This window comes from Onychomys torridus, chromosome 6, assembly GCF_903995425.1.
Source record: "Onychomys torridus chromosome 6, mOncTor1.1, whole genome shotgun sequence".
Taxonomy (NCBI): domain Eukaryota; kingdom Metazoa; phylum Chordata; class Mammalia; order Rodentia; family Cricetidae; genus Onychomys; species Onychomys torridus.
This window is the reverse complement of record NC_050448.1, coordinates 102,301,931-102,326,397: the sequence shown is the minus strand read 5'-3', so window position 1 is coordinate 102,326,397 and position 24,467 is coordinate 102,301,931. Positions and strand designations below refer to the sequence as shown.

The window sequence follows — 24,467 nt, the reverse complement described above, 5'->3', positions numbered from 1 at the left end:
GAATAAGCCGGAAGAATGGAGTGTCAGCAAATGCCTGCATTTTTACTGAACTCCTAGCTCACTCTCATCCACAAAGAAGGTGTGAGAGTGCTTGGCTTAAACCTAATGTGGTTTTCATTAAATTATAACTTATCTTTCTTTTGAATAGTCAGAGTTTCAGAAATATTTTATGTTCTAAAATGTCTTTTAAAGCATGCCTTTAAACCCAGCACTCGGGAGGCAGAGCAGGCGAATCTCTGTGAGTTGGAGGCCAGCCTGGGCTACAGAGTAAGGATCCAGGACAGGCACCAAAACAATGCAGGGAAACCCTTGAAAAAAACAAGCAAACAAAAAAAATTATTGTAAAGCTTATTAGTAAAATTTTGTTATAGGAAAGACTTGAGTTTGGAAGGAAGTAGTACAACCTGCTTTGGACTTAAGATCTCCATCAAAAAGAATCTGAGGGTGACATCTGAGATCAGATTATATCTAAAACCACACCTAAAATAAGGAGAGCTCTGGGTGGGCGGGCACTGGCTCCTGGCATTTATCTTAAACAATGTGGTCATTCAGTGAGTCAAGTTTTATTCCATGTTTGTCTTTGCACAAAACTACCATCTCAAGCTCTTGGCCTAATTGAATACTAGCAAAAGGGTTTGTGACCAAAGTGAACTGGAAAAATCCATAGCCATCATGGAATACAGACTTGAAGGTCTTCTGAAATTTCATATAATTTGGATTGTGCAGACATGTATTGGGGTGAGCCACTGTGCATTCTAGGTTTGCACTGCCTCTTCTTGGCTCAATGAATTTCTAATTGTCCCTCATATGCTTCATTAGTCAGCTCCGAACATGTCCTTTTAGTTACTTTTCTTGCTGACCATATTGCTAACAGTAGGTTCCTGAGTGTATTTAATGTATACTTTGGTTTTTCATTTATATGTTTTCTTTAGAAAAGAAGATTGTAAAGCTACAGCTTGGGTGTTTTGAGACATTATGCCAATAGAATGTACTCTTTCCCTTAAAAAAAAAAAAAAAAAAGAGCATGGTGGTCCATACCTGTCATCCCAGTAAACTCTGAAGGCTGAGGCAGGAGTTTTAAGCACAGGGCTCATGTGAGAAAAGCTTTCTTTTCAGTTTTGACAAGTGGCTTCTCCAACTGCTCTCAGATTTCAGAATTTCATTATGATTCTGGAAACAATTAGACTATATACTTATTGAGGCTCGAGATCACCACACATTTATTTTTCCCCTGATGATTTTTCTACCAACATTTCCCTGCATAAAATTTCAGAATATAATATGGACAAATAAAGAAACAGTAGAAAAGTCCCTCGACAGCAAATTAAACAAAGCGATTCAGCTAGGTGCGATGGCGCACATCTGTAAACCCAGCACTTGGGAGTTTGGGACAGGATGATTGCAAGCTTAAGCCAGGGTGGTCTACCAAGTGAGATCCTATTTTTAAAAAAAAAAAATTGTTTTTGAAGTTGGTGGTGGTGGTGCACGCCTTTAATTCCAGCACTTGGGAGGCAGAGGCAGGCAGATCTCTGTGAGGCCAGCCTGGTCTACAAAATGAGTTCCAGGACAGCAAGGGCTATTACACAGAGAAACCCTGTCTTGAAAAGCCAAATAAAATTTTTTTGATTAAATTTTTTTTAATTAAAAATAAAACCAACAACAATGATTCTTACATGCTTCCACTAGGAGCTAACAGAGGAATTAGGGGAGCTGGAGGCCAGCTCTGATGAGGAGGCCATGGTAACTACCAGGGTTGTCCGCCGGAGAGTGATTATTCAGGTACCAACTGTTAAGTTGCTGCACGTTGGGACAGTTCTGTCCTTCACTAAGAGACACCTGGAACAACATGCTGAGCATGCTCTGTAGGTAGTGCATGTGTGGAAAGCAGCTCCTGTCTCATTTGTAAGGGAATGAAGAGTCAAGGATGTTTGCAGCCCTCCTCCAAGAGCCAGCACGCAGAAGAAAGATTTGGCTTCTAGGTTTCCACCTGCCTCTCTTCTTGCTTATTCATTTTTTTGTTGTTGTTGTTTGATTAAGTTTGACATAACTTTGGTGAGATTCTCCTGAGCATGTTTTTTTTTTAATATACCTGCTTAAATTTTTTTTATTAATCAAACTGACAGGATTTTGCATCTCAGCAATACTTCGCAACATGACCTCTGGTTTTCTAACATTCCTCACATCAAAAGCACTTGGACTTAGTTCCTCAGGACAGTGGCAGACACCTAAGTAACACTTTTCTCACACTGTTTAGGGAGAAGATATGCCTGACATACCCCCAGAAACTGTCACAGAAGAAGAATATGTTGATGAGAATGGACACACGGTGGTAAAGAAGGTACTGGCCCCTGGCTCTTGAAAGGCTCTTTTCACACTTCCTGTTAAAATGCTATCACTAGTGTGGTACCATAACTCAAAACTAAGATAGGCATGTGAAATGTGTTTCAGGTTACCCGGAAAATCATTAGGCGGTACGTATCCTCTGATGGCATGGAGAAGGAGGAGATTACCATGCAGGGAATGCCACAGGAGCCAGTCAACATTGAGGATGGGGACAGCTACTCCAAAGTGATAAAGCGTGTGGTATTGAAGAGTGACACCCAGCAGTCAGAGGTGAGGCCACCCAGAGTTCACTGTGTAGAGAAAGACAGAACATAGGCAAAAACATGTTGGTTCCCACTGAATCTCTTTTTTTTTGTTGTTGTTGTTTTGTTTTTTGTTTGTTTGTTTGTTTGTTTTTGTTTGTTTTTTTGTTTTTCGAGACAGGGTTTCTCTGTGTAGCTTTTGTGCCTTTCCTGGATCTCACTCAAGGCTGGCCTTGAACTCACAAAGATCCGCCTGGCTCTGCCTCCCAAGTGCTGGGATTAAGGGTGTGCGCCACCACCGCCCGGCTGAATCTGGGTTTTATGTGGTCATTGTACATTGTCTTTCTTTGTTTTTTTTTTTTTTTTTTTCATTTCTGCATTGGATTTCATTCATAGTTGATTACAGTAGGAATCCAAAGTCAGACTGTAAGACAATAATACCTATTTTCTGACCAGGCATGTGTCATGGAGAGACTGTGTCCAAATGTACTGTAATGCTTGGGCCTCATTGGCACACCAGCCTTCCAAGGGTCACTTAGATATGTGTTTGAAACTTCTTCACTCAGGTCATTAAAATTATGATCTGGAACTCTGTGATTTACACAGTTTATCACTTTCTGTTTTATTTTCCTGTTTGAAGGCAAGAAACTACCACACACATTGGTTCTCTTACACAATACACAATTTGAAATCATTGCTGTTCTGCATTTATTTCTATCTTCAAAATCATATGATTATAGGCACAAAGCCGTCTAGTCATCTAGTTTGACTTCTCATAGCTTTTCAAGCTCTCCCTTCAGGGGTTGACTTTATCTTCATATTGCAATGGAAATACATTAATTGTGGGACAGAAATCAAGCCCTGGTTGCCAATCTACATTGTACCTGTCAGCGTTTTAGAAACGTGACTGGTAAGACTTTATTCAAATGGCCCATTAACTGGTTCAGTGCTGTGGTGATATACCCTTCAATAGACTAATTGATGAGAAATGTTCTGAGTTGCCTTTTTTTTGAGGGGGGAGGGTAACGTTACAACCATTTTATTCCACATTTTATTTATGTCATTATTTGTTCCATTTTGGCCATTGGGAATTGTCTATGTCCTTCATTCATTAGGTGACCTTGTCTGAACCCAGCATTTTGTCCAGTACCTCACAGTTTCAGGCTGAACCAGTAGAAGGCCGTAGAGTCAGCAAAGTTGTTAAAACAACAATGGTACATGGAGAAAGAATGGAGAAAATCCTGGGAGACTCTAGCTTAGCCACTGACCTTCCTTCAGCCAAAGATGACTTTGAAGAGGTATAGAAGCATTTTGTGTTTGTTTTCCTTTGATGTACATTTCATGGTTACTTTGTGTTTGAAAAGAAAAGCACTTGTCACCGTGTCATTTCATGCACAGGTTCCTGAGGTGTTAGGATAATTCAAAAGATCAGATTTCCCTCTTGAACAATTTGTGTGGTGAAGTAATATTTCTTCAGCCCAGTGGTATTCATTCATGTCACCCAAAGAGCTCTTTAAAATGCAGGTTGCTAAGATTCATTCCTGCTGGGGCAGAATCTGAGACTCCAGAGTTGGGGCATGATTTTCTATATGTCTGTTAAAATTACAAAGCCAGGTATGGTGGCTTAGGTTTGTAACACTGTTACTGAGGTGGCTAAGGCAGAATGCCACAAGTTCAAAACTAGCTTATGCTACAAAATGAGTTCAGGCCAGCCTGGACTTCTTTGTGGCATCCTGTCTCAAAAAAATGTGGATAATAGTTGCAGAATTATCTTAAATACTTAAAGTAAAATGCGATAATTTGTGCTCTCTACTGCACTTACTCACATTAGACCTGAGGATACAGCTATATTTTAGGGTGCCTGTGTGGATCACACAAAACACTAGGTTTGATCCCCAGGTAGCAGAACAACAGCACAACAACAATGATTATAGTATTAGCAACTGTATTTAAGTAGCATATTAATGTATCTGCATATTAAAAGCAAACTTGCTTTCAGTACTTTGAGTTCCGCACATTTGACTTCTGGGATGTTCAAAAGTGAATTGTCTAAGTTGATCCTATTTCTGGTTTTGTCTGTAGTCGTCTGATTTGACATTCAAATCTCCACAATCATGAGGAGTATGGTAAAAAAAAAACCCAAACAAACAAACAAAAAACAAAAAACAAACAAACAAAAAAAAAACAAGGGAAAAATTTAAAGTTGGTAAGCATAGAAGTTAGTTTTAAGCTTTCAATAATGAGTATAAAAATATCTGGGCACAAATGGAATTTTAAAGACTTGTTAAATGAAATTCAATACCCATATGAGCTCATAGGAGTTACTTGCCCCATCGGAGACTCTTTCTGTACCACTGGAGTTAGCAAAGCAGTAGACTAATTAGAAAAGTAGTAGACTAAACAGTACAGCAGCAGATTAATTAGTAATGCTTTACTTGAAAGTCCGTGGCCTACGAGTCAAGTCTTCTTTTCTCTTTTTCTTACTTCAGGCTTTGGGTTACACAGGGAGCCACATGAAAGTCCATTTCCCCAGTTTAGTAGAGAATGAAATCCTGAAGGAGGATGGATCAATAATTAAGAGGTTTGGGTTAGCACTGGGTGATGCTTGGCCAACTAACATGATACAAATAGTTTCTAATGCTAGAAAGGAAGGGTAGATCCCTTCTGAGCTGCTGGCTGCCCTGTATGAGAATGCATGAGTCAGGCATGGGTGTGTCAGTGTGTTGCCCCTAGCATGTCCACTGATGGAATTTCGAATTAATACTGAGACACAGTGAGGGTGAGACATTTGTTTGTGCAATTTGACTTTCTGGGCTCAATCCAGTTGCCAATATAGTTGGAGCTAAGCAGGTGGAAAATACCACTGTGTCGATAGATTTGGAGACCAAATGAAGAGAAATTTAATCAATGACACAATGATTAACTTGGCAACTAACTATATCCAGCTCAGTCTTGCTCCCTATGGCTTTGGATAGTACCTGCTTTTCACTGTTAACAAGTGCCATGATGCTGCCTGGGAGTGGCAAGAAGCAAGAGTCTAAGTTTGATGTCGAAGGTCCTGAATGTTCCAAGTGTTGGCTAAAGCAGCAATTAGTAAGAGCATGTGCAAACAGGAAGCAGCCTTTTCCTTGTGTGTCAGAGGATGTTTGCTGCAAGGCATAGTGAGCTGCCTGCGCCATCGCAAAGCTGATGTCTGAACTAGGTATTGCCTCTGTCATCTCTCTCTCCCTTTGGTCCTCTAGCACCATTGTAGACATCAGTACTCCCACAGACCTGGTCCTCTAGCACCATTGTAGACATCAGTACTCCCGCAGACCTGCTCCTCTAGCACCACTGTAGACATCAGTACTCCCACAGACCTGGTCCTCTAGCACCACTGTAGACATCAGTACTCCCACAGACCTGGTCCTCTAGCACCACTGTAGACATCAGTACTCCCACAGACCTGGTCCTCTAGCACCACTGTAGACATCAGTACTCCCACAGACCTGGTCCTCTAGCACCATTGTAGACATCAGTACTCCCACAGACCTCTCAGCTCCTCAGAGAAAGATACAATGGGAACCCAAGTTATTGTTGTGCTTCTCATCTCATTGAAAAGGGGAGAAAGAAGGTCATGTGTAGTACTCCACCAGGCTATTTTAGGTTTCTAGAACATAATAATTAAAAGAGTAAAATTAAAGCTTCTGCCACCATTCTGCCTTCTGCTCAAATGTGAAAAAAAAGCAGCAGCTATGAATTTAGAAGAACATAATTGGTCACCTAGAGCTTTTAAATGCCATGTGAATTAAAGATAAAATGCTTTTTCTGTTCTGAACGTTGAACTCTTTTGTCTGATCATTCAGATGAAACTATACAGCCTCTGCAAACCTTGGCATCCCAAGGTCTTTGAATTGGAACCGATTTGGAGAGCAGTTGAGTCCCTGTCTCCTTGCAGTGGTGGACACCAAGCTGAAGATAGTGACAGATAATTTGCAGTCACACTGCCAGTCAGTGTGGACTCAGTGGTGCATAGCCCTTGAGTTCATACATCACTGAAGTCATTTTATCATATATGTGCATATGCACGAACATGTGCACACATCTGCAGAATAACTTTTAAAAATGTCCCAAGCTGTAGGCCTGGCCCCTGACGCCGGAATGATGGAACCTTCTCCTGATTCCTAGCAGAAAGAGACAGATATTTGCCTATTGTGGAGTAAACAGGCAGAAATGACTGGGAGCAGCCAGAAATACTCAAACTGATTACAACCACAGCGATAAAATTTGAACATTCCATCAAGAGGAACAAATTTAGACAAACCATCAAATGGAAACATAACTTATGTAGTATCTAAGAGAGTGAGAGACTCAGAGAAAGAGGTACGAAGCAAGGCTATCCAGAGGAAAGCTGGAATTATTTTGGCAGAAGTAAAATTTTAGAAATTAGCATCAGGTTAGAAAGACCATGGTTTGAACACTGGGAATTCATGAGGAAAATGCCTGGTCGTTCTCCATGTTGTTGGATTTGAAGATCCATGGCTTCCTGGTTATGGACCCAGACTCAGGAATCTTGGACCTTTAGCTAATGTTTTAAAAAAAAAAATTTATGTGGGGGTGTCATTTAAATCCCCTAAGCTCAGGTTTTCTTATTTGTTATAACTATACATAGTACATAAAATACATATCAACACATATTTGCAGAATGAAGCCTTATTCTCACAAGTAGACAGAATAGAGAAAGAGCAAATTGCAATATCATTTTCAAGTGGGGACTCTAAGAAAATAATACCATGAAATAAAGTAGCAAGTTATAGCATCTTTTCTCAAGGTGCTCCAGGGGTAAGGACGCTGTGAAGGGAGCAGCCTGCTGACTGGCGTGGTGGGATGCACAGTCGGAGTTGAGCACATGGTGGTCCTGAGGATACACAGAAAGCGTCGGCTCTTGGGAGGCATTCCCATTTCCTTTTCCTCCCTGACTGACTCTCAAGGAAGCTTCCGAGGCTTTCTTGTTGGAAGTCCCTTTCTCATCTATTGGTAGAATATTTCTATGGTTAAAGATCAGAGACTCGTGAAAATATTCTAGTAAAACAAAATTTGGGCAAAATTCAGGCTGGGAAGTGAGTGACTTTTAAGGGATTTTCTGAACTTGTCAATGGTGCTTTTGGAATCATTGTTTCAGAGTAAACAAGGATCTTCGGATCAATGCAACTTAACCAAACTCTGGCTTTTCTTTGAGAAAGTGTATGAAGGACTAGTGTCCTTTATTTCAAGTATTTCTGAAGGATTTGAAAAAATGAGTGTGTCTTGTTCCAAAATACACTTTTTAAAGCTTTCTGAGTCATTTCCAACAGGAGAGCCTCCTTTATGAGACATGTGAGAAACACGCCTGTCTACCTGTCATCATTAGCTAATAGGAACAGATGCAGGGACAAGACAGGAAGTGACTGGGTACGCGGGCAAAGGCTCTAATGATCTCGTCTGCTCCCTGTAGGACAACAATGAATAAAGCCAGTACACAGAAGAGGGCTGTGGTGAAGGACCAGCAGGGGAAACACATCAACTTGGAGCACCTGGAGGATGTTCCCGGAGCACTAGACCAAGACGACCTCCAGAGAGACCTCCAGCAACTCCTTCGGCATTTCTGCAAGGAGAGCACAAAGCAAGAGGCCAAATGAGGAGCTGCCCAGTTCTCACCAGAAGCCACACACCCACTCAATATGCAACTTCCCATTTCCTCACAGGAGTGACCTACGTGGCCTAATTACTGGGATCCCGAGACATTTCCACTCTCGGCCAATACACACAGCATTTTCTTTTGCTTCCTTCTCCCCCTACTCTCTCTAACTATAAGCTAATTTGTGACCAAAGATAGCATCCTTCATTCTGGATGCTGTATTCAACTATTTTGAGCATCCATGCTAGCCTGGGAACTGGCACCTCCATTGTTCTTTGCTTCTGCACAAGCTCCATGAAAATCCGTGAATCAGGAGAACTTCACCTGCAGACTTCTTCAAGTGACAAGAGGGGAATCCTCCCGAGGATATCCGTGCATACTGTATATAGCTGAAATTCTCAGACGTACAACAGAGTAAAGTTTAAACCACTGCCTGTCATAATCACACTGGGCATCAGGAAATAAAAGCCTCTTGAGATTGCTGAACAATGGTTAATTAAGATATTGCTAACACAGTTGAAGGGTAATGCCGTTCTATGGAAGGGACACTTCAGACCTAGACATGTCCTTAGCGCTTCCAGAGTAGCCATTGCTCCTAAAGGCAGGATCACAACCTTGAAGACTGATCCCAAGGAGCTGTCTCTAGTACTGGTCAGCCATTGCTGATGGCTCTCCGACTGCCACCCTGAGGGAGGAGAAGAAGGGCGCACAGGTGAGCAGGTGGAAACAATGAGGTATTCTGGTGCTAGAAGCTGCATGGGTGGCATTCTAGCGCTTTCAGGTGTTTTTGATTTTGGACACGTTGGCAGGGTATTTGAAAAGCTATAACTACTGTAGTTTTCCAGTGTTCATTGCTGCTTTAGCAAACCACGCTGTCTTACTGGTGGTACGTTCTTCTGGCCACTGCACTGTAGATAATTCATGGAAACAAGATTTATGAGCCACACACAATGTTAAATGCTGTCACCATGTTGGAGTGGTTTCTTTTCTTATCTTTTTTTTTTTTTTAAACCCCACCTCCAGATGTATCTCTTAATACCTGCATGTGGCATTAAACGAGAGCGCGTGCGCGCGCGCGCGCGCGCGCGCGCGCACGCACACACACACACACACACACACACACACACTCAGCCCTTCTTATCACACTAATGATTTTCACTCTGGGCTTTCACTTTCTAGCTATGTCTGCTTTTCAGTTTGCAGACGAGATTGAGAAATCCTTGAAAAATTTGGTTTTGATTAATTTTTTTATTTATTTATTTGAGACCCAGACACCCTCGGAAACTGAAGTGCGTTTGTGTAACTTTCTGTTTGTTTCAGAGAAGGGACAATGACAGTCTGAGTGATTCCCATGCCCGACGTCTAATCCCTCTAGTGGTTGAAGCTGTGTAGCATTTTAACATATATATATATATATTCACAAATATATTCATATAAACAGTATACGTTTTGAATCAGTTATTTGTTAAAGAAAAGTATATTCAATGAAGATGAAATTTAAAAAGAAAGAAAGAAAGAAAGAAAGAAAGAAAGAAAGAAAGAAAGAAAGAAAGAAAAGAAAACAGTGTGCTCTCCTGAGACTGAACTTCTTCCGATCCTATCTGGCCTTTTCCTGCGTGCAGAACTGACTCATTGCTCGGAATGTCAAACACAAACGAGACAAACCATGGCACTTCATCTTTTAAAGTAGCATTGCCAAGAGAGGAATTTTCTTGGGAGAGAGGTTTCCCATCAGCCAAATCTCCTGAGCCCCCAACATTTGCACTTTCTGGAGGGGGTGGGGGGTGTTGAGTAGAAACTAAGTATTCTTTGGCATCCAGAACAAGAGAGGCAGGTGGCAGCCCTTTTTGAGCTATGCCATGGCCATCTTGTCAGACCTTCACCGGAGCTCATGAAAAGCCTTTCTGTTGTGTTCTTTGCAGTGCAGATGATGTCTGTGTAGCAACATAATGGTTATTCACCTTTTTTCGATTTTGATTTTTTTGCTGTGTTATCAGAAAAAAAAAAAACTTGAATACTGTGAGAAGAAGTGAATTTTCAGTTGATGAATCAGCATCTTGTTCCCATGGTGATAACACTAATTGAATATATCTATGAGGGCATGTATTAGTTAATGGAAAACAATACAACACTAACAATACATAGCTGCAATGTTGTACAATGGCTGATTTAACTAAATAAAATGTACAAGTGTTAAATGTGGCCGCAGTGTGTTGTCATCCTTTGTCACCGGTCTGATTTTAGGAGAATCAGAGGCTGCCAAACAAAGTAGCTATGAAGCCACCAGAAACACACCAACTGCCTTTTCTCCTGAGTGTTTTTATTTAGTAATAAATGTGATGGGAGCCCAGATGGTGGTGTGCACTGGATTAGCATGTCACAGTCCCAAGGAACTTTTATTCTTATTGTTACTCAATGGGAAAAGAAAAGGATATATGTTTATTTTGAGGCTGTCTGGTAAATGAAAGATGGGAGCTTTTGAGGACTTGGGGGACAGGAGAACTGGGGAATTGTTGACTGGTCAACAACACATGTGGCAAGGCCACAGGAATTTGGCTCACTTTTGTAAAGTGATAGTGTGTGAGATAGAGACTTTGGGAAGAGCAGTTAGCCCTGGGTTTTTCTTTCTTTTTTGGCAGCCAGAGAACAGGAAATTAACTGAATACATTTATATGAAGATAAGGCAAGAATACGCCAAACTGAAATCCTTTGGAGTGTTTGGGTTTAAAAAGAATAAGAAAAAAATAAAACACTGCTTCATCATTCCTATTCTCTCTCTCTCTCTCTCTCTCTCTCTCTCTCTCTCTCTCTCTCTCTCTCTTTCTGTGTGTGTGTGTGTGTGTGTGTGTGTGTGTGTGTGTGTGTGTGTGTTGTGTATATGTACAGTGAAAGCAAGTGTTTAAAAATGAGTGGGTTTGTTTAAGTCTTACTACAGCATTAACAGGCCAACTAGATCTGTGGTATTTCTGGTTCATTGACAAGATCTTCTGGAACTAACAATTCTATCTGACAGTTTTTTTTTTCCCCCTAAGAAAACAGAGTATTGAAGTTTGTTTTTCTCTCTGTGTTTGAAAGTAGCAGTAAAGATGTCTCTGTCATGTGCTTACTGTGCCATGTTTCCTCCTTCCTGCCACACTGGGTTTGGCTTGCCTGGCACTTGATGGAGAACATTCAGAGCAAGAGAAACACACTACTGTATTTCCTCCTGGCTAATTATCTTCCGTGCAAACCCCAGTGTAAAAAAAATGAACGCCAGCGACTCACATGGCCTTTTACTGAAATATATTTAGCAGTGGGTTGGAAAGAACCTCTAATCTGAGGGAAGATGATGCAGTGCTTGTGAATGACCAGCATTAGTCAGACAGAGGTGTGAATCACACGCAAGTGCTCAGATGCCAGCATCCATTGGAAATGAGCTGCTTGTGTGAGTCATTCAGTTTATGTCGGCATGGAGAGGCCACTCATGGGTAAATACCAGGCATGAGAATAGGTCAGATGAAGGGGAACTACACAAATGTTTAATGAAAACCCAAATCACTACCAGGTCTTCTTGAGTAATGCAATAAAGATAACCCGGCTGCTTTTGTTAGTATAAAAGCAAATCAAAGCTTTTTGTCAACTTCATTGGCCATCCCTGCTGAAAAGCTGTACATTCTGCCCTTTGGATGAGCTGCTCTTTTTGTGTCTTGTCTAATCAAAACAGAATCCAGTCTTGCAATGAACTGCGTGACTAAATAAGAAATACGACTTCATGTCAGTGGAAAAACAACACTCAAGAAAATCTTTTAAAAACCTAAGGAAGAAGGAAGATCTGGTTTCCAGTTCCTGTACACGGATTAAAGTAAAAGTTCCCTGTCACTTTTTGTTAGTGCCACAGGATGGAGCAACTAGTATATTAAGGTATACTTATGATGTAAAGGTGTACTTCAGATACAGTGGGTCTGTATGGTACACATGCACATTGGGAGTGAAGTTTCTACTAATTCAACAGAGTGGACAGACTCAGGCATTCTGGGATATTGAATTCAGTGAGTACTTGAAAGTTCTAAGAGGCAACATGAAAAAATAGTTAAATGTGTTGTTTTATGGTTAAATGATGGGTTTTTATGGTTAAATGTGTGGCTTTGAGTAAGGCCTGGGTTGGAATCCAGTCAGGATGTTGGCACTGACTGGCCTTTGTGAAAATTACCTCTTAGAAGACGATTTCCTCAACAGGAAGAGAAGATAATTCTTACCCCAGGGGCATTATCCTGCAGATGCAGGCAACAGCTGCAAGCTATGACCAGATACCACAGAAGCCAGTGTGCCACAGAATCTATCTTTACCTGTCCACACTTGGGATGGAGCAAGCTCATAGCAAGTGTTGAAGACTTTAACACATTTGCTCTAGGTTAGAATGCTAACCCCCACCCCCCCACACACCCCCTCCCCCACACACACCCCACCCCCCTTGACAGAACCACTAGTCCACTGCCACCTGCCTGCTACTCAGGGAGGGATTCCAAGAGTTCTTTTTCAAGCTGCACAAGAGCTCTTGTTTCTATTCCCTTTTCAAGCTGTACCCACAACTCAAATTTTTACTTTATGTTTTTGTCGGTCTGAAAACTGACTACAGAATTGGACCACATCCCTGCCTGAGTGGCTATGCTTCGTAAGCAATAAGCCCAGCAAAGCTGCCCCAGGGAGGAGCTGCAGGTCAGGCTAACTGAAGGTGGATATACACTCAACAGTCCTTACAGTTACGCAGATACAACTGATTCACAACATCAGTGCAAAATGTACCCTGTGCCCCTTTCCCTGGGGTGTATGAAGATTCCAGACCTCATCTAGGTCAGGAGAGAGAGACAGAGACAGAGACAGAGAGCATGTATGTCTCTGATGTGTATGTGTAGCTGGAGTATTCCTGTGTCCACCCGGCTCCCATAGCCGCTCAGACTCAATTAAACACATAGAGACTTATATTACTTATAAACTATATGGCCGTGGCAGGCTTCTTGCTATCTAGTTCTTATATCTTAAATGAACCAATTTCTGTTCATCTATATGTCACCACGTGTTCTGTGGCTTTACCTGTTGCCTTTACATGTTGCTCCCTGGAAGACAGGCTGGCATCTCCTCACTCAGCCTTCCACTTCCCAGCATTCTCTTCTCTGCTTGTCCCGCCTATCCTATACTTCCTGCCTGGCTACTGGCCAATCAGCATTTTATTTATCAATGAATCAGAGCAACACATTCACAGCATCCCCAGCATGTATGCATGTTGATACATGTGTGGGTACCTTGCATGCTGTCTTTGATTGATTTCTATTTTATTTACTCAGGCTTCGTTGCTGAAGCCGGGGCTACCTGGTTGGGTAATCTACTTTCATAACTTAGCCTGAGGATTCCATCTTACTCTCTGAGGCTTGGATTTACAGGTGGGCCACCACATTCATGCAGCATGTGTACATGGGTTCGGTCCGCAGTTTGCCACTTTGCCCTCACAATTGCACAGCAACAGCTTTTTTCACCGAGTCACCTTCCCAGACCTCTTAGGATGGAGTTTCACATAGTGCTGTAGACCCACAACTTCTGGATAAGAAGGCTTTATATGACCTTTTTAAGTGACTTGCAAATAGGTGGAACCTTCAAGAACTGACCCCCATCCCCACCCCCAGCCTAAGACAGGGACAATTAGAGAGAGGATATGCACTTCTGACCAGACAGTGAGTGCTTAGACAGGGTTACCACTGTGGTTTTCTTATATGTCTGAAATATGTCTATATTTAAGGTGAAGGTATTAGTAAGACTGGATTCCTCTGCAGCCTCGCCCTGACAGCTGGCTGCCACACTGTGTCCTCCCATGCTCTTTCTTCTGTGTATACTCATCCCAGTGTCTCCGGTGTCCACCTGACTCTTCTTGTGAGGCCTCCAGTGATACTGGATTTGGGCCCGCCTAATGCCTCATGGTTTTATTTTAATATTATTTATTCTAAGAAAAAAGTCCATTTTAATATGTATCACTTCTCATAGAAATTACACCCATAAGCACCTACTTTCCAGGCATGAAATAAAGTAAGTTTTCATACAAATTCTCTATTCATGATGATATTTTATATATTCTTTGTCACAGATACGCAAGTTGACTATAAGGACTATAAGTCGTTTCTAATGAATTGTTACATCCTATATTGCAAAAACATATCTTAAAGTAATTAGCATCTAATCATCTATAACTGCATAGATTATAATTTTAAAGTATATTTTATAAAATTAATGTCTTATTTTAGTATATACATTTTAATAACAGCAAATAATTCAGTATTTTTATTAGGATTGGTGATGTTTGTATTTTTCTATTCCTTGAGATAATGATTTTAAAGCAAAGACCTGTAAGAGCCACAAACAAGAAAAAAATTACTAATCATCAAAATAAAATTGTAAATGACAGGAAACTTTCAGGGGTATAATGAAATTAATAACAACAATAGTACCCAATGAACAAACTCTAGCAATGATTTGCATTACTTCATACAAAAATATTTAAAGACAATTATGAACAAATTTGAGTTTCACCAAAGTGATAGTACTTAGAGATTTTGCATTTAATGTGTAATTAAATTTAAATTAGTCATAGTAGAGATATTGATTTTATAAGACTGGGTACTGTATAGGAAAAGGAAGAGGCACCATGGTTCCAGGAAGTGTGCGTACAGAGAAAAGACTGTGTGAAGATAACTGGTTTGAGAGGACAGCCGCTCATTAGGGAAGTCCTGGTCTCTAGATGCTGTCACATTGTGGAGCTGTGGCTATTCGGCCTTCAATAAATGAGTGGAAGTGAATGATTCAGCCTCTAACTATTGGGATTTGCCTAAACTATAGAGGTAGAGGTGTCTAGCTATTTTAAGCAGGAAGGATTTAATCATGGAATTATAAGTTTGCATAAAATGTCAGAAAATCCCAAAGAGTAAAGTCAGTGAAGCTGCTCTGAGAAAGTCTACACAAGCTGCACACAGAAGTCCAGGCTGCTAGGATGAGCAGCAGCAATATATATACATACATACATACATACATACATACATACATACATACATACATACATACATAAGTGTGTGTGTGTGTGTGTGTGTGTGTGTATGTGTGTGTGTATGTGTGTGTGTGTGTGTGTGTGTGTGTTTCTTCAGGGAATGCCCAGTCACACCTTTGAAAACACTCTGTGAGTCTTCTGCCGAGGACACATGATTCCAGCTGCCTCTGAATGTTTTTTGGGTCCCCCCTCTCTTCCCTTTTGAATCTTTGGCAAATAAAGTATCTTCCACTGGCAGAATTGAATTCACACCAGTACTGGAAAGGAGTTCAAAACATTCGACCTTTTGAACTGCTGAAGATTTTCCCATGACCTGCAAGGGAAGGGAGACTTGAATGGAGTCGCCTTGTCAGAGGGGCAGCAATTAAACAGGAGCTGAGAGGGAACCACTGTGTTTCTCTGTTCAGTGATTCGTGGATCCTCATGGTCCCACCCATTGTTTTGAGTGCTCAGGTAGGCAGGAACCAGGATCCTCGTGGTGAGTCACACTTACTGCAGGTTTGCTACTGGAAAGTGGCCTGGAAACATCAATGGTCTCCACCACAATCTTATCAGGCAGCTACAGATGAGACACAGGAGGCAAAGAAATTGAATAATTTGTGTAAGATCATTGTCTATTGCTGTGAAGAAACTCCATGACCACAACAACTCTTATAAAGGAAAACATTTAATTGAGGTTGTGGTGCTTTGTGTTCCCCAAAATATTTTGCACCCTAATAAATTTATCTGGGGTCAGAGAAGAGACAGCTACTAGATACAGAGCCAAAAATGGTGGTTAGAAAGTGGATCAGAGCAAGCCATAGCAGAAGCTGGGCAATGGTGGTACACACCTCTAATCCCAGCACTTGGGAGCCAGAGCTAGGCAGATCTCTGTGTGTTGAAGGATACAGCCAGCATGGAGACACACGCCTTTAATCCCAGGGAGTGACAGCAGAAAGAGAAAGATATATAAGGTGTGAAGACCAGAAACTAGTAGCATTTGGCTGGTTAAGCTTTTAGGCTTTGAGCAGCACAGTTCAGCTGAGGCCCATTTGGATGAGGACTCAGAAGCTTGCAGTCTGAGGAAACAAGACCAGCTGAGGAACTGGCAAGGTGAGGAAGCTGTGGCTTGTTCTGTGTCTCTGATCTTCCAGTGTTCACCCCAATAACTGGCTTCAGGTTTGATTTTATTAATAAGACCGTCTAAGATTCCTGCTACATGGGGTGATGGCTTATAGTCTCAGAGTTTCAGTCCATTGTTATCATGGTGGAGAGCCTGGCAGCACACAGGCAGACATGGTGCTGAGAGGTAGCTGAGTGTTCTATATCTTCTGCAGGCATCAGGAAGTGGTCTGAGACACAGTGTCTTGAGCATATATGAGACCTGAAAGCCTGCCTCCATAGTGACATACTTCCTGCAACAGGACCACACCTACTCCAATAAAGGCCACATCTCCTAATAGTGCCACTCCCTTTAGAGGCCACTGTTTCAAACCACCACAGTCATTACCTAGAAAATGACAAAGCTGTGATTTGGGGGATGTGAGGATGTGGGGTGGCTTGGGAGGGAGGACTGGGGGGGGGGGAGGAAGGAGGAGATGGGATCTGTGGGTGGTATGTAGGTTGAGTAGAAAATGTCTTAATAAATAAAAATAGAAAAAAAAAAACAAGAAAATGACAAAGCTGGGCTAGGCACCCAAGTTTTTATCTCCAACAACACCCTCTGTCCCTGAGAGATACAGGCCCCAACCCTTACATTTGTAATGCTGCCAAAGAATACAGCAAAGCAATCATTTCACAAATAATGAAAAGTAACTTCAGAAGAAATAGCTTTCATACAAGAAAACAGGCCCGGTTTAGTAGCTCTAAATTTTCTTCCAAAAAACAAAACAAAACAAAAACCCAAAAAAGCAAAGTAAACCCTTTCTTGTTCTCAAACTCTCCTCCTAATTATTGACTGCAGCATTGTCTCATTTTGCTTTTCTGTGATAAAACATTGATCACAAACAGCTTAGGGAGAAGAGGCTTCTGTCACCACAGTTGAGTCATCATTGGGGGATCCCAGGGCAAGAGCTGATGCAGAAGCCAGGGGAGAAGCTGCTTTACTGGCTTCCTCTCCGTGGCCTGCTCAGCCCAGGGTGCCATTGCCCACAGTGGGATGGGCCTTCCCATCTCAGTCACTAATCAAGAATATACTCCACAGACTTGCCTACAGGCAATCTGATGGAGGCACTTTCTCAGTGGATGTTCCCTTTCCCAGAGGACTCTAGATCATGCCACACTGATGTTAAAGACAAAACAAAACAAAACAACAACTAAGCAGCAGGCTCATGCTTTCAGAAGTCCTTGACTTTGTTTTATGTAAAAGTAGATGTCAATGGCCATTAATTAATTCAAAGAAACAGAACCTAGACAGGTAGATAGATAGATAGATAGATAGATAGATAGATAGATAGATGATAGATAGATAGATAGATAGATAGATAGATAGATAGATAGATAAGGATATCAAAAGGATTGTTGGTTTTTTTGTTTGGGTAAAGAATTGGCTCGAATGATTATGGAGGCTGAGAAACCTCCATAATCCACAGCCAGCAAACCGGAGATCAAGAAGAGCTGATGATGTTGTCTACCCCAAAGCTGTATTAGTGAGTCCAACAGGAAAAGCCAAAGTCCATAAGGCAGGTAGGGTCTCCCTCAGTCTCTGTGTCCTATGTTGGCCCCTATTTATTGCATGGGGATGAGTCACAGTAGGGAGAGCATTTCGCCTTTCTCCTTGGACTCATTCAGTGATGAGAACCAGGGAAACAGTCCTCCCCTGTGCAGCATGTACATGCATGTAACAGCAATTAATGAAAAAAGAGGCCATGTATTTGAAAGAGAAGAAGGAGGGGTGCATGGGAGGGTTGGAGGGAGGAAAATGGGACAGGAGCAGTGATGTGATTATATTTTAATCTCAAAAAATGAAAAGAATTTTGTTGGAAGAAATTTGTATTGATTTATTATTTTGAATACAATGCCAAACTCCCCAGATTAATGAGATATTAATTGTGTTTATATTTCTGAATAAGAACAAGCACATTAGAGAATAACAAATGCAAAACCCCTAAAAACAATAAAATGGTTTAAAATATGGGTGCAGGGGAGGGAAGTGAGAGAGGCATTCAGTTGAGAACAAGGTATAATAACAAATACATATGAACGTGCTGTGATAAAGCCCATTACGTTGCGTGCTTCCTATAAAGTTAATTTTAAAATATTTTTAAAACTAAAAAAGAGAGGATGGGAATGTGACTCAGTTTGGATCCCCAGCACCTACATCAAAGCTGGGTAGAGCAGCTGTAACCCCAGCCCTGGGAGCTGTGCGGGGGTTGGGGACAGGATGAGCACTGGCAAGCGCAACAAGTGGTTCCAGATTCACAGAGAAATCTTCTCCCAAGAGGCAAAGAATAAATGACAGATGTGGGCCCATCCATAAACAAGTCACTGATACCACCCCCTCCATGGTGCAGAAAACACTGTGGAAGAGAGGGCCTGACATATGTGAGTACCAGAAGATGGGGTGAAGGGCTGGACTCAGTATAGTCTCTAGACTTGATAGATCCATGGCACTCACTAACACACAACTGTTACTACCTTTACTCGGCCTAAACTGGTCATATCAACAATCAATCAAGAAAGCCAGGTGGGGGAAACAGCTAAGAATGTTCTACACTTCTTTGAATTATTGGCTACTGATGCAGTCTAGGGGAGGCAGGATCACTGTCTTCAGTATTGTACCCACTGCTGAGCCCTTGAGCATCCAATGGCTAGCTCCAAATACGTGGTCACACAGACAGCCTTGGTTATCTCTGTGGGTCATATAACAAAATGAATAGACATGAAGGTGACAGAGATTTGTGGGAAGGGTGGGCAGGAGTAGTAGGGAGACAGAGGGAGTGAAAATGGTTAGTTTGCATAGCATTTATATGTAAAATTGTAGAAAGAAAGATATAAATTATAAAAATTAAAAACAAGGAGGTGAACAATAGAGGAAGACAGCTGATAACTACCTCTGGTCTCTAAGTCCATCCACATACACAGAAGGGAAACAAAAGAAATCATGCAGATTCATCAAGAAGACTGCACGCTTCAAATAAAGGATGCAGTGGTCCTACCTGGCTATCATACTGGAAAATAAATGCATTTTAAGTCACTTTTATTAAAACAGTTCAGAGTGCAGTTGCTGTAGATAGCAGAGGACAACAAAATAGAATGGGAATCCAGAAAGAGAAACTGATCAAAATCAGTTGGAAATTTGGTATATGGCACATGTATCATCTCAACACAATCAGAAAGAGTAGACCACTATCTAAAGCATTAGATAAAAATGGTGGATTATTTGCAAAGGAAATAAAGCCAAATCTCCATTTGTTCCCCTTCACCAAAGTCATTCTAGATGACTGAATTTTAGAAACTGCTAACATACCAAAGAAAGCTGGAACAAACTGTTATAATCTCTATCATTAAAGACCTTTTGTAGACAAGAAAAAAAATCCCTAGAAGACAATCATTCGTTTGACCATTAAATATTTAAATTTCTATACAGAAAAGCAATTACAAGACACATGGAAAAGTATAGATTTCCTGGCTACATAAAAAGATCTCAAACATTAACAATTTAAAATGAAAGCAGAAGATGCACATGTCTTGTTTCCCTGGGAAAGTGGGCACATTCCATCTGTAACTAAAGAAAACCTACATTAAAATGATAAGGTCATCTTCAACCTGTCAATTTGGAAACAATTATAATTTTTGTAAGTGCCAGTATGGGAGAATGGGTACTCCAGGGCCTTTGGGGATACAATATGAAAACAGTGCCCTGTATATTTAAATACATAAAAACCCTTTGATTAAACAATTCCACCCTAAGACATTCATTGATATCTACATGTGAAATATACTACAGTATCTGTAAGAACTAATAGTGTAAAAGCCCTTATGATAGTTTATAAATTTAATAGGAGGTATAATAGCATGAAGCTTTGACTACCAAGACATGTATTAATTAGTAAGAGGCAGAGGAGGAGGTAAACCATATCTACACCATTTTAAAATTGTCACTGTGATTGGTAAATCTGTTGTCACTGTTCCCCTGGTCTCTGTGGAAAGGGAGACACTCCAGGTCATGTGTATGTAACTCCCTCCCTTCCTTCCTCCCTCCCTCCCTCCCTTCCTCCCTTCCTCCTTTCCTTCCTCCCTTCCTCCCTGCCTCCCTCCTTCTCTCCTTCCCCCATCCCTTTTGTAACTTTCTCTCCCTCCTCCTGTTCATTCCTATCACATGCTGCATAATGGGGGAATATGTTCCAGTTACTAAATAGATGAGCAAGCCTAAGCAGATAAATACTGTTGATAAGGTATTAACTCATAACTAATACTTTAGTTTTAGACCAATGGAGAGATGAGTTAAACATAGGAAAACTTTGTAAATATATTGTTTCCCCAAAGAGAAACACATGCTATATGATTTCTATGAAAAGAATGTTGGCTGATATGAATATAAGTAATAAGATAACTAGGACTTATAACTTTGTTGTGCAATCTATAGAGACCAACATGATTGATGATGAGCAGTTCCTCTGATGATGACTTTCACTGTGTAATGAACTTATCTCTGGCTCTACCACTAGAGGACAGCAGGCGACCAGGCATCTGTAGAAGGTGCGCAGTCCACACAGACTTGTGAAATGGGGCTGGACTTTTCTCGTTCACAGTTCTATCTGTAAAATGTGGAGTGGGCTGTAGATCTACAAATTTTTAACGTCTTTGTCTACAGGCTGTATTTTTAACACACAATAAACTCACATATTGACTATTAAAGTTTAACCACTGAACCAACAAAAGTTATTTTAGCTCAAAACTGTTGGGATGAGCTAGTCTCTCTTTTTAATTAAAAAAAAAAATGCTCCATTGGATATGAAGAGGGGTTAAGTAAGATTAATTGCTGCCAACTCTGACAACCACCTGATGGGAGGAGGGAACCCAACTCCTCAAACAAGTGGTCCTCTGACCTCCACATGTAACACCACACACACACACACACACACACACACACACACACACACACACCACATACAGGCACTACACATACATGCACCACACATACACACCAAACGCACATACACCAAACACACACACACACACACACACACACACACACACATCACATCACATACAGGCACTACACATACATGCACCACACACACACACCAAACGCACATACACCAAACACACACACACACACACACACACACACACACACACACACACACACCACACATACACGTACTAAACACACACACACAAAACGCACATACACCAAACACACACACACACACACACACACACACCACACCACATACACATACTATACACACATGCATCACAGACACACCAAACACACACACACACAGAAAGCAGGCAGTTTCTTACCTAGAGAAGGAAAGGGGTAGGGTCAGAATAGCAGCGCCATACTGCCATGGCTCCAGTTCCCTGGAAACTGCCCCTCAGATGGTAAAAGCTAACCTAAATGTCTAACAGATGATAATAATTACTTCTGACAGTTGATCCCTAGCTTTCCTTCTACAGAAAATTATCTTCTTGGGAAATTTTCAAGGAAACACAGTCATTTTATATATTGGATCTCATACTTTGTTACTTAAGCAGTATGTTCTTCACATAAGAACACTGATTTGCATCTATCAAGCAGGTATTGATCCCCACTAATCTCCCTCCTCATCTTCACACACACAGACACAGACACAGACACAGACACACACACACACACACACACACACATACACACCACACACCACACCACACACACACACACACACACACCACACCACACACACACACCACACACCACACCACACATATACACACAACAAACAAAACATACACACACAAACACCATACACACACATATGCATACACACCACACACACACACACACCACACCACACACATACACACATACAACAAACAAAACATACACACATGAACACCATACACACACCACACCACACATACACACACCACACACACACATATACACACACCACACCACACAGTCAGGCCTGGGAGGTGTCCCCACATTCCCCTGTTCCCAAGCTTTGCTTCCTCACGTCTCAGCAAAGTTCACGGGCGAGCTGCTCCTGGACGTACCTCTTCTCCACCGTCACTGTGTACAACATCCTGATTTAATGTTGGCAGCTCAACTCATTGCTTGATTCTTCACAATATTCTTTTAATCATCATTTCATTCATTTCTGTCCTGATCTTTTTAAATTCTTACCACATACTGCTTTGGGTTTGGCTTGTTCTTGTTTTCTAAGAATTCAAATTGTGTGATTGGATTGTCTACTGGAGATCTCTAATATTTTAGTATCTAAGATCAGAGTTGTAAACTTTCTTCTTGGGGTTGGTTTAGTTGTGCCCCAGGGTTCTGACAAATTGTGTTTAATTTTTATTTGATTCTAGATTATTTCTTTTTTTATTTCTTTAATGACCCACTAGTTATTCAAGAGTGTTATTTTGTTTAATCTCAAGTATTTATGTAGTTTCCATAGTTTTTTATTTCTAATTTTAGCCAACTATGATCAAATGAGATACAAACAATTCTTTAAATTTCCTTGTGTTCCTTAAGGCTTGATATGTGGCCTAGAATGCAGTCTGCATTAAAGAAGGTTACATGGGCTCCTGAGAAGAATGTGTATTCCATATCTGCTGGCTGAGTGTAATATTCTATGTAAGCCTGTTAAATCCACTTGATGTGTAGTATGACTTGGAAGTCTCTCTAGTAACTTTTATTTGAAGGACTGTATAAAGATGAGTAGACTATGAAGTCACACTCTTTTACTTTTATCAGGATCTGTATGGCCATTTTTGTCCATTAGTGTTTATTTTATGAAACCAGGAGCCCAAGAATTCAGCCATATGCATTTATCATTGTTATGTCCACTTAATGAATTGTTCCTATGATATCCATGTAGTGGCCTTCTTTCTTACTTTGACAAATTTTGGTTTGAAGTCTACTTTGTCATCTCTCAGAATAGCTACATCTGTTTTGTTTTATTTTATTTTTATAGCTTCCATTCACTCCATAGATTGTTTCCTTCCTTTGACTCAGTCTGTGGGTATATTTGCCAGTGAGTGAGTTTCTTGGAGACAAGAGATAGTTGAATATAGTTTTTAAACCAGTCTGTATCTCTCTATTGGTGAACTAAGACAATTCACACGTAAGGTATCAGTGACAAACATATACCAGTTCCTCTAATTTTCTTGATTGTTCACATAGATGGTTGGATGATTGCCCTTTACTTTCTCTCCAATTGGCTTTAGGAATGTGCCAGTTTACTGTGCTGGACACGATGGATTTCTAGATTTCCCTTATCCATGTATTTTTCTCTTATTTATTCTTTATGTATTTTCCCTGTGGTTTTACGTTGAGACTCTTTCTCCTCCTCGGTGCATAGCATTCCTTTAAGTCTCTTGTCCATGCTGGCTTTGTGACCATGAACTGCCTTATGTTGTGTTTGTTTTGAAACATCCGTATTTCTCTGTCTATTTTCAGATAGCTGGGCTGGATGTAGCCATCTTGACTAGCAATTATTTCCTTTCAGAGCTTGAAGGACATCACTGAATGCTTTCCAGGGTTTTAGGATTGCTGACTGGGGATTTGGCATTAAACTGGAGTGTTTGCCTTTGTAGAAGAGTGGGTGCTCTTCCCTTATAGCTCTTACTACTTTTTCCCCTGGCTTTGTGTTTTTGTCACCCTGACTATAGTGTCATTGAGATGTTTCTCTGGCAAGTGTCCATCATTTGTTGTGTACCCTGTCTTCTCCTTTGGGAAATCTTCTATTATAAGCTCACTGGGTGGGTTTTCCATGACTTTTGATTTTAACTTTTACCCCATTGGTCTTGATGACTTGGTTGCATTCAAGAGGTATTAGATGTTGTGGTCCTACTTCCTTATTCATTTTTGTTAATGTTTACATCAGTACTTCCTCAGCATCAACCTCCATTCCAGATATTCTCTTATCTGGTTGGCTTAGTCTCTTGATGATGTTCTCTACTGTGTTTTTTGTTTGACTCATTGAGATATTTTCTTTCTAATGTTTCTTTCCCCCACCCCACCCCC

The 24,467-nt window shown here is 41.0% G+C and overlaps 1 protein-coding gene across 50 annotated transcripts in view; it reads left to right on the top strand.

Moving 5' to 3' along the window:
* Positions 1-10,443, top strand: part of Ank2 (ankyrin 2) — a 582,948-nt gene extending 572,505 nt beyond the window's left edge. For 28 of the 50 annotated variants that reach the window (XM_036190288.1, XM_036190294.1, XM_036190287.1 and 25 more), the window contains 5 exons: positions 1,687-1,779; positions 2,255-2,338; positions 2,449-2,613; positions 3,701-3,883; positions 8,059-8,131. In XM_036190288.1, the coding sequence (XP_036046181.1) occupies positions 1,687-1,779; positions 2,255-2,338; positions 2,449-2,613; positions 3,701-3,883; positions 8,059-8,073 (540 nt within the window). In that variant the 3' untranslated portion in view covers positions 8,074-8,131. Of the gene's footprint in view, positions 1-1,686; positions 1,780-2,254; positions 2,339-2,448; positions 2,614-3,700; positions 3,884-5,074; positions 5,167-8,058 lie in introns of all 50 variants that reach the window. The other 22 variants (XM_036190304.1, XM_036190301.1, XM_036190321.1 and 19 more) reach the window with 3 other exon arrangements.
* The last annotated feature ends 14,024 nt before the right edge of the window (positions 10,444-24,467 follow it).